The sequence below is a fragment of the Brachyistius frenatus genome, unplaced genomic scaffold (genome assembly GCF_029030835.1).
Source record: "Brachyistius frenatus isolate BFR_SWC_R1_liver_20210118 unplaced genomic scaffold, ASM2903083v1 Contig_75, whole genome shotgun sequence".
Lineage (NCBI taxonomy): Eukaryota > Metazoa > Chordata > Actinopteri > Embiotocidae > Brachyistius > Brachyistius frenatus.
Genome location: NW_027210674.1, coordinates 181,830 through 192,816, shown reverse-complemented (window position 1 = coordinate 192,816; position 10,987 = coordinate 181,830). Strand labels below are relative to the sequence as shown.

The window sequence follows — 10,987 nt, the reverse complement described above, 5'->3', positions numbered from 1 at the left end:
AAACTGAAACATGTTGAATACAGTTTCATGCCCTCGCTATGATCCCCTCAACATTTCCCTCAGTGCTCGAGACATATGAGAGCAGCTGCTCCCTCCAAATGTTAACACGAGTCTTTAAGGGACTGACGGACGCGGTAGTGCAGCTCTTCAGAGACTGACAGACCTTCTCGAGCCTCACACGGTTAGTCAGGAGTCGGCCGAGGGCCACGAGATCACCGAGCCGGCGATACACCCAGAGGGACTAATTTGTAAGCAGCGGCCCTTGAATGAAATGCAAACATCACAGCCAGCCTCGTTGTGCAGGGATCAGCATGGAGGATTAACTCTGCTGAAATAGATACAGCGGAGACTCGTCGGTCCGGAAGTGATACACAGAATGTTTTCATTGGGTCTCAGGTGCCACTTCAGTGCAGCGGGGCGCCACCGGGCCGGGAGTCCTGAAAGGGGCGTACAACTGTGTTTGAATGAACTCATTTTGATGACAAAAAGAAGTCCTCTGAACCTCCATCATCCTCAAATCAGGGTCACTGTTATTTTCCAAAGGATGATAATGTTTTTAGCCTCACGACCACAATAATCACTGGTGTAGTTTCCAGCCGGGGATCCCACTCACTTTCCTCTCTTGACAACAACAATTTTGGACTTTTCTTGCCCTGAGTTTTAACTCTCAGGCCACAGACCTCCAGAAACTACCCCAGGCTAAAGAGAGCACCACACCTTCCCTGCACATTTTCTTGTAAAAAAAACCAAACATTTTTTGTAATCATTATTGAGTCGGCTCACTAATTTTAGACTCAAATATCTCAAAAACTGCCATATAATTTGGTACAACTATCATAATAAAAGTAGATGGGTATACTCTATTTTGAATGATAATTTTTGTCTGATGTCTTTTTCTTTTCCACAAAACATTTTAAGTCTCTTCTGAAAACCCTTAAATGACATCCGCTCCTTCTCCCTTATTTTATTTCATTTCTAAAGTTTAACTGCTAATAGTAAGACAAATAAGATGTCTGATGTTTCACCGTAAAGTCTCAGTATTTGTGTAATACAGGTCTCACATTTCCACATCAAACTTGTGGTAGTTGAAAGTCGGAACATGGTTTCCAAACTATTTGTGATGTCACAGGTCATGGTCGTGAGGCCCGCCCCTTAAAATCCGATTTTTGACACGCACAAACTTTTACCCATCAGTAGATGAATGTGAAAACAGCCTCATGGTTATCAGCTCTGCACGAACATTCAGCTGGAACAAAGACTTCTGATTGGAGGGGACTTTTCATCCAGCTTCATTAAGAGTTTTGATTGTTTGTTTTAAACCTGCAATTTTTTCAAATATTTTGGTTTATGACTAAAAACCTACAAAACGACACTCATATCAGCCTCAAATGCACTTTGAGGTCTGTGCTAATTAGCAAATGTTAGCATGCTAACAAGCTAAACTAAGATAGTTTAGGTAGGTAGGTAGGTATTTACTTTATTAATCCCCGAGGGGAAATTTTTTAATTTTGGATGTTCGTGTGCTGATGCAGAGCTGTGCAGAAGTACAACCTCACAGCTGTGTGGTCTTGGTGTTGTCCTTGATTTTAGATTCAGAGTTTTGTTATTGTTTCATGGCACTGCAGCTGAAAGTAAAGTATGATCTATGATTCTCTGATATTGGTTTCAAAAATGATTTCACGCCCATGTAAACTAATTATATTATATACAGGTGGACTGTAAGCTGTATGGTTCCCACTGTTGGTGCGAGAGGTCCGGTTTTCAGATCCCGGACGAGCCCACAATTTTTGACGACCGGCATGCAAGCCACGACAAGTTAATGTCACCTGAAGTCACCAAACCTTAAAGTTCTGAAGTGTGAACGTCAGCGTCATTAGTGTGCTGTTGGACCTGTGTGTGTGTATAGTGAGGGGTGTGTGTTGTGTGGTGTAAACCTATAATGATGAAATATCCACATCTTGCCTAAATACTAGCGTGGTGCTGTAAGTGTGAGCTGTTGAAGGCATGAGGAGAGAGGGAGTGTGACAGCCGTGAGAACGGCCAGGTGTGTTGATTAGCCCCGCCTACCAGGTACCTGCTAGGAAACACAGACAGAAGGGAAAGACACAGCAGGCCAGATGAGGCAGGAGGCTCGTCGCAGGGAACTCATAGCAACAGAGAGGATGATGCAACGGAGGATATTGTGAAGCAGTCGTGTGCAGAGACATATTTTATTTAGCTGAAAGTATTGTTGATGCTTCTGTACCTTTATCACTTGGTTTTAAGCCTTTATCTTCCCTGATGTTACATTTTGATAGAACCTCATGTTAACGTAAGTTCCTACTCTGATCTGTCTCCTCTGCTACTTGTGACTCATTTGTTCAAACATCAGTGCTTATTGAAGGTTTTGTAGCCACAACATGACGGCTTTTTATGGATCTGACCGACAGACGAGCCGTCGGCCGACAGAAAGGCTCCAGTTGTGGTGGTTTTCAATCACAAATGTTGGTTTATTAGAAACTCCCGTGGGTACGCTGTCATCCATCTTGTCTACGGCTCGGTGTGTGTGTGTGTGTGTGTGTGTGTGTGTGTGTGTGTGTGTGTGTGTGTGTGTGTGTGTGTGTGTGTGTGTGTGTGTGTGTGTGTGTGTGTGTGTGTGTGTGTGTGTGTGTGTGTGTGTGTGTGTGTGTGTGTGTGTGTGTGTGTGTGTGTGTGTGTGTGTGTGTGTGTGTGTGTGTGTGTGAGAGAGTGTGTGTAAGAGTGTGTGTGTGTAAGAGTGTGTGTGCGAGTGTGTGTGTGTAAGAGTGTGTGTGTGTGTGTGTGTGTGTGTGTGTGTGTGTGTGTGTGTGTGTGTGTGTGTGTGTGTGTGTGTGTGTGTGTGTGTGTGTGTGTGTGTGTGTGTGTGTGTGTGTGTGTGTGCGAGAGCAGTGACAGATGCGAGGCTGCAGGCTCTGATGTGATTCATATTGAAAACGTGTGTTTATGGTACGATACAAGTTCCTTCTGAATTGTATTTCTGTTCAACGTATTTGCGTGCAGATGAAACAAACTTACACATCTGATACTTTACATCGACACTAAACACGTCAAACAATCACAACAGTCGTATGTATCTCATTAATTCCTCAGTATTCAGATGTCAGTCTTCAACACACTGATTCTGGTTTAGCAGCAGGACAGACTGATGCCTGTTGAACTGAGCGGCTCTAAATCACCTGTTAGGGAGCAGAAGTTGATATTCTCCATTTAACACACGGGAGGTTTGAGAAGAGATACTACCAACATGCTCTTGTTATAACTTGACTGACTAATGTTGGTTTTAACTGCTCAAGTATCAAAAACATGAGAATCGTGGAGATGAGATTAAGGGGTAAGTGCGTGACCACAGAGCCTCTCAGCATGAAACCATCTTTATTTGGCAGATGAAGGAAACCACACGATGATAAGACTTCTCGAGTAGAAGTCGTTTCTTGGAAATTGTACCTTGCTTATCTGTTAAATCTTCCATTAAGAGTTTGTACTGTGAGACTCAGCAGGAAAGCTGCTCATTTGCAGAAAAGAAAAACAACTTTTAAAAAATGTGAACTTTTCAGTTATAAGGCAAGAAGCAAGACGATAAAAACACTGTTTGTAACGCCTCAATAGACTGAGCACGCAGGAAAAACATTATTTTAATCTCCGGGTCTGTTGTGTGTGAACGCCAGCATCGATAGTTGGAGAGTCAAATGACTCCGCTGGCTTTGCCCTCAGATTTACATGGGCTGTTCTAGTGTTTGCATGGCGGGCCTGGATGTGCACTTGGGCCCAGGGGTCCGCTGAAAGATGACCCTGCTTAGCGTAACGCACCATGTATGCATGTAAAGTATGGGTGGGAGGGTGGGGGGGGGGGCAAGCGGGTTCAGGCCCCGGGCCAACTCTGGTTCTGCACTGCCTCAGATCCCAACATGTGGTGTCCCGTGTTTCCAATCAACAACAGCAGGACATCCATCAGCAGAGAACCAGCTGCAGCAGAATATTCAGCATGAAGGTGCTGAAGAAGGTCAGTGAGAGGGGGATAAAAACGGACTGCAGCGGTCATCAATCCAACTTCAGAGAAATATGTTACCTGTCAAATACAGCTTAAGTTACTACTTACTTATCAAATTGCGATTTCATAATAAAACCCTTAATAATGAAAATATATGTAATTGATAGTGATGCATTCTGAGTCTACGTCAAAGGTCAGGCTGTGAAATGTGTTGCATTTAAAACTCACAATTTATCAGACCTTTTCACTTCAGTCGACCTGCAAGTAATCAGGTAAGTAAATAAAAAAAAAGGCCTGATGTTAATAATGCATCCTAAATGATACCAGCAGCACCCTGAGCAGACATGTTGATGATTAACAAAACCATCCTTTAAATTATATACAACCCATTTTTATTTCCTCTGCACATGTACATTTTCATGCTGCTGTATTATTACAGATCAGGTAAAGTAATTCTTAGGCTGAGCTAACCGTTATTTCATGCAGTTCATGGTTCATAAGATTCAAATAATTCAAACCTAAACTGACACCATTGCACTTCTTCACCAACTCGACGGAGCAGCTGCTGAAACTGAAGTCCAGGTGTTCCACTTGATTTCAACTTTACACTGAACAATTAAAGAATGAAATGTACTTTCATGACTACTCTTGAGTACAGCACACTATTTTCTGCTACTTTATACTTGAACACTAGAGGGAAATACAGCACCTTCAGTAAGATTACAGAATGCATCACATTGATGAGACACGACTTAACTGGCGGTTCTCAACCTTTTTGAGTTGTTGCCCCTTTAGACAGCCGCGTCTCCAACGGTGTTTCCACTTCGGGTTTTTTGAGTTAAAGTACATTTTGTGGAAAAACATTTCAGTGGGATTTTGAAATCAGAACTTTAACTTCTAATTGAGTCACATACATTTTGACCTTGAAACGGTGACTTAAGAAATAGATCTGCATACTTCCTCCATCATTAAACATGGCGCATGCAGAACTGTGGCATCTTTGTTGTATTCCATCAACTGTTTTAGGATGTTGTGGTTACGGTGGATGACAGCGACTCCAGAATGATGCGCCTCCATTCAGGCTGATATAAACACCAAAGGTTTCATCACTTCAAATCACGTCAGCTTTCAGCCACTTTAAAGCCGATATTATGTGTTTTTATTGCCATGAAAGGGTGAGGAGCTGTAGCTTATACAGAGATGTTGTTTCTTACTAAGTATCAGGTTGTTCGTCCACTTCTCCATGCCCAGAGTTATTCCCAGAAGCACTGACTTTCCCTTTTCCTGTTGTCTGCTGCTGCCCGTTAACATGCACCTTCTTCAGCCAGTCCTTCTCTACATATCCTCTCACCTCCCCCACTGTGCACCTCTTCTCTGCATCCAGAGCCAGGAGCTTACCAAACATCTCCATAGCTTCCGGAGTGAACTTTTTCCACAAAGGAGGAATGTCCTCCTCAGCTATAGGTCTCTCCTCCAGTCTGCACCAGTCTGCAAACTCCTGGTAGAAGTCGTCCGAGTCCATGCAGCGCTCCCAGGGGAAGTATCCCGTCAGGATGCAGAAGATAACCACGCCGAAGGCCCAGGTGTCCAGGCTCGGCTCCACACTGAGAGGAGGAGCGCTCGCCTCTTTCTGGCCTTCCAGCAGGGCCACGGTGCAAAGCTCCGGGGCCATGTAGGGAAGGGTTCCTGTGATGAAGCGTATCATAGTGCCTCTCTTCTGGGCAAGGCCAAAGTCTGCCAGCTTGACCTGGCAGCAGTGGTTGTCCAACAGGAGGATGTTTTCAGGCTTGATGTCTCGGTGGACCAGGCTATGGCTGTGGATGAACTCCAAAGCACTGGCGATCTGCAGGACACAACGTTTAACAGAGGATTCTGGGATACCCACCTAAAAGAATTTAGGAAAGAGGGACAGACATTTGTGTGTAATTTGAAAAGCTGTCAGTATATGGATATTTAAAGTCAGGACATTAAATGTGGTAATAAACACAATAAGTCACAGAGAGAAAGAAAGATCCAAAATGTACATCTTAGTAAACATGTCATCTGAGAAGTCATAAAATATCATTCTATATGTTGTCCCAAAAGTTCGTTAAAAACATTGTACTGTAATATTTCATTGTAAATGTCATAAAAAACCTCAAAGTATAGCATGACGTCTAAAATGCCATAAAAATGTCATACTATGGTATGTCGCTCAAAGTATCAAAAAGCATCATAATATATTATGTTGTCAAAAAAAAAAAAAAGATTTCAAACTATAGTATGACACCAAAAATTTGAAAAGAAAGTCATGTGGTCCAAAATATATAAAGAAAACATCAAACTATAGTATGTTGTCTGAAATAAAATGTAAAAAAAAGTCCCTAACTTGGGATCGAACCCAGAACCCTTTCAGTGAAGTGACATGCTAACCACGACACCATTGTGCCACCATAGTATACTACATCATCCAAAATACAATGAAAAAGTCATACTATAGCATGTCGTCTAAAATATGATAAAAACGTCACCACCCGACTTCCAAACATACTGCACGTGTAATTTCCACTGTTGTGACCACAAAGCTAAAGAGTTCTGCGAGCTCGTCCTTTTCCACCGTGTGAGGGCAGAACTGGGACTCTCAGAATAGTGTCCGGTGGACCGTTTGCATGTGGGACAGCAAGCCCTTCTACTAGTTCGGTTAAATCCTTGCAAAAGACAGAAAACAACCTGACGGGTCTTTGTCATTGGAGGTTTCAAATCTTTGATCGGGACATTTTAAGCACATAGTTTGCTAACACATAGACAGCAGAAGGTGAGATGAGCGTTGACTGAAACAGTCAGGTTCTAAATACATCCTCACAGACCTGCTAGTGACACTAAGTCCAAAATACCCCCCAAAAAAGTCACACTATAATATGCCTCTTTGTCGTGTTTTCCCACATTTAACTCACCTTTGGCTGGATGACAGCAAACAGGTCCCTTCCAATGACGAGCTCCTGGGCAAAGCAGTAGTGCTCATTGGACTGGAAGGCGATGCCGAAGAGGCCCACGATGCAGGGGTGGCAGGACAGGTGTAAGGAGATGCAGTACTCGCGCAGGAAGCCCTGCAGCTTAGTCGAGGCTTTGGGCATCACTTTCAAGGCCATGGGAGTCCCTGCAGATCATCCACACACTGGATGTCAGTGTCACAGTTCACATTATCTTTGTGAAGAAATGAAGACTTATAAACACGGCTACAAATACCACTTGAGTGGTTACGCAGTGAGAAATTCACTGTATAATCGAATAATGAGCTAATACACAATAGCATGGCTTTTCTAAAACCTCAAACTTCTCACTTCAAAGCGTCCAGCGTGAGTCCACTGACAGTTCTGCTTTCTGATCTCCACGTGGTCGACACCAACCTGCTCACTGCTCCTCGCTGCCTGGACAGAACTGTATTTTGATACGGCCCAATTCCCAATAAAGCTCTTCTCATTTACATATTTTGTCAACAGGACGAGTAGTGATGTTTCCCTTCTGCATGTGGAAACTTGGACGAAAACAGTTTATACTGAGGTGTTTGATTGATTTAGAGTTTGATTTTGTCTTAATATTTTTGATTTTTGATTGTCTGTCTCACAATCATCACTTCGACTTTCTCACTCTCTCACAGATACAGCTGGCAATCAGTGGAAGGATATAGCAGTCATACAGCTTTTTACCAAGGCAGATACGTGAAGCACTAGAGGTGCTGCTCTTGAGGCCGTCGTTTCAGGAATGACTTGTGCTGTCACCTGAACGTGTTGTCTGTTTAAATAACACCGCATGTTAAACAGTCGACTACTGACTGAAATAAAAACAGTTTGTTTTATGGAGTAAATAAACACATACAGCTAAAAGCTACAGATCTTCAGCTGCATTATGATGAACCTATAGGCTGAAATATATCCGGCTGACACACCTGTGTGCTGACAGGCAGGAGGGCTCCAGGAATTATACATCAATTTTGTGCCTTATAGACGTTTTGACCCGTCACATGGTCACTTCTTCTGTGGTGCCCTGTACAGCGCTGTCCACCACAGCAGTGATGATTAGACTGAGATTTGATAAAGGCTTTCATTTCAAATATGAAATACTTCAAGAAGTTTAAGAAAACTAGAAAGTAGAGAATAGATTTTACAAAGCATCTTTAGTGTCATGATTATAAAACTTGGACAACGCTAAGTACTTAAACTGTAATTAAGTACAAATTTGAGGAACTTGAAAAGAATTTGCTTCTCTGCTGTAGAAGACTAGAAAACCAATTGCAGTCGTACCCCTGAAGCGATGCGTGACCAGCAGCACTTTGCCGTATTTCCCTCGGCCGATCTCCTTGATGATGTTGAAGTGCTCCTGGATCTCCCGGTGACTGAGGCTCTGCGCCGTCAGCTCCATCAGCTCGTCGATCAGGCTGCCGTCGGCGAGGCCCAGCTCGATCATCTGCTCCCACACACAACAACCAGGACAAAACAAAGGCTTTTGCACTCATTCTCGGAGGACGGACGAGACGACCTCCCCATAAACAAACAACTTCTGACCCGTGGTAATGTTTCATTGTGACACGCACTCTTGTTGCCTGATGGCTGTATTTTTAGAAAATTCGTAAAAACAGGGTTTAAAAACAAACGCTTGCATTTGCAAAAAATTACAAGTAGTTTTATACTCTCAATAATAAATTCTGATGATAAAGGATAAGCAACTTATATAAAAATCAATTACATTTTTTCATTAATGTAAGACAGTATCACATCATACATGTGCTGTAAGTTTGCTGTTGATGGATGTTTCCTCGTGGTTGTAGTGAATAATATGTGTACCAGTGATCTGATCTGGTTCCAGCATCCAGGTCATCCCATAATAGTATTGATGCCTAATTATTACAGAATATAATGCAAATTTATTGCTTAGTTTGCCTGCAGTTGTGACACATGTACATATGTTTTATATTTCGCTGTAGTCTCGTGGTAAACCCTAAATGAGAATGAACACTTTTGTATTTGTACATCCTGCTGACAAATAAAACCTTAGATATTTAAATGAGCAGGAATAACAACAAAAAGACCATTATGTACTTTTAGTGGCTACATATCTTAGCAGTGTTTTTACATAATAGCAGTCGTGGTTAACTTCTTCCATTGACGAGATACTGAACACTTTGAAGTCTTACCTTTTCTCTCGATCGCTCCCAACACGTCACTGGAGTCTGAAAACAGGGAATCCAAACACACAGAATGACTCGCACACACTCACACAGCCATGCTTCCAGCTGACAGAATGCAGCCAATCAACATGCAGTAGAAGTGCAGGTTTAAATGTCCGTCCTGTCCGTCCTCCACCTCCACTGCTGCTGCTGCTGCTGCACGAGTGGACCTGAAACCTTTTCCCCGACCAGCACGCTGCTCTATTCTCAACCGCTGCGATGAGGCCAGACCCCACTGTGACAGCTGATTACAAACTGCCTCAGCCAAGGGCACACACACACACACACACACACGCTCAAGTACAGCATAATCAGTTCTATGTGCATATGTACTGCATGTGCATATGAAAAGCACTGACATTTTATTTACAGACACAGACATCAACTCATTATCATATTGACCACATGACCACTTAGTTGTACTTGACAGATTTGTGAGTGTGTCACTGTCACAGATTGTATGTAAAAGTGGACTTTGGTTCCGGGTCTGAATAATGAGGTCGATTCAGAAGTGTCTTCAGCTGCAATACCAGCGAGTGCCACTAGAGGTCGGCTCCAAAAAGCCTCCGGCTCCATAGACTCCCATTCAACTTCTCTCATCAAATCCAAAGTGAATAAAATGTGTCCATCAGTTATCTCGGTGTTGTTAGCTAAAGTCACTCCTTCTTCTTAGTTTTCTGGAGGTCCATCTGAAAATAATCCCTCATTCATTAGAAAAGAAGATTCAAGAAGACCTGGTTTTGGGGGCGTGTCTGTTTGATTGACAGGCCTGTGGTGCAGTCAGGTTACAGCTATCGGTGGGCGGGACGTAGTATCGTCAAGTTTCCGATCAGATCGGTCAGATCCACCTCTGGCTCCTCCCCCAGCTCGTCCAAATATGGTCACTTCCTGCTCCAAACCGCTCCGAACTAGCAAAGATGGTGACGGACAGAATCTGAACTGGAGGATTCATAATGTTCACAAACCAACGATGACGTCACTGATGGCTGATGACATCACTGATGGATGATGACATGTTCACAAACCAACGGGTGAACGTTATGATAAACCGATGGTTGCTGGTTGGTCACTGCTGATGTGCACAGTACTGTTTTATTAATGCGTCTGCCACATGGAATTGGCATGCCCCTCCCACATGATGCGTTGGTGCAATGTAAATGTTTAGTTGAGTGTTTCCATGTCTCTCGATCGCTCCCAACACGTCACTGGAGTCTGAAAACAGGGAATCCAAACACACAGGATGACTCGCACACACTCACACAGCCATGCTTCCAGCTGACAGAATTATACATCCACTCCACGACAGCTAAAAGGGAAATATTCTATTATAATTGTATACTTTAAATAAAATATATGATCTTATCAATTATGACAGATGAAACTACACAGTGTTAAATTGTTTATATAGACGTAAATATTTAAACACAGAAATCGAGCCTGCTTTTTTAATCTGTCCATGTTTCTTTTGTGTGTTTTCTGGAAGGAAGACACATTAAATAAACCCACTTTTATTTTGACAGTATATTATTATTATTACCTTTCAAAGGGGATTTATGACCACTTGACAAACTGAGTTGAGGTACATATAATGTGACACATGGGCCTGATGCTCTGATTACACATTTCACTCATGTTGTCATACTCACAATGACACAAACAGATGAACACATGCATCAATCAGGATTTCTGCGACGTCTTTTCTTCCATCCTCTGCAAGGCCTTATATCCAACCGGGAGCGTTTCAGAAGCTGAGCATTTTGTTTTTGATTCATTTGATC

General features: G+C 42.8%; 1 protein-coding gene across 1 annotated transcript; it reads right to left on the bottom strand.

The window, feature by feature from the left end:
* Positions 1-4,266: 4,266 nt before the first annotated feature.
* Positions 4,267-9,374, bottom strand: LOC138626593 (serine/threonine-protein kinase SBK1). The gene is made up of 4 exons (XM_069708332.1): positions 9,177-9,374; positions 8,287-8,449; positions 6,940-7,142; positions 4,267-5,891 (listed from the first exon to the last, which is right to left on the bottom strand). Exons 2-4 carry the CDS (start codon positions 8,447-8,449, stop codon positions 5,220-5,222), a joined length of 1,038 nt encoding a protein of 345 aa, XP_069564433.1. The 5' UTR covers positions 9,177-9,374; the 3' UTR covers positions 4,267-5,219.
* Between the last annotated feature and the right edge of the window lie 1,613 nt (positions 9,375-10,987).

Bases quoted from the DNA above. Each gene is read 5' to 3' on its own strand.
- LOC138626593 (XM_069708332.1), bottom strand. From the start codon at position 8,449: ATGATCGAGCTGGGCCTCGCCGACGGCAGCCTGATCGACGAGCTGATG. The intron at 7,143-8,286 runs GTACGACTGCAA...GATGATCTGCAG, and splicing joins GGTCACGCATCGCTTCAGGG to GGACTCCCATGGCCTTGAAA. The intron at 5,892-6,939 runs GTGAGTTAAATG...AAATTCTTTTAG, and splicing joins TTGCTGTCATCCAGCCAAAG to GTGGGTATCCCAGAATCCTC.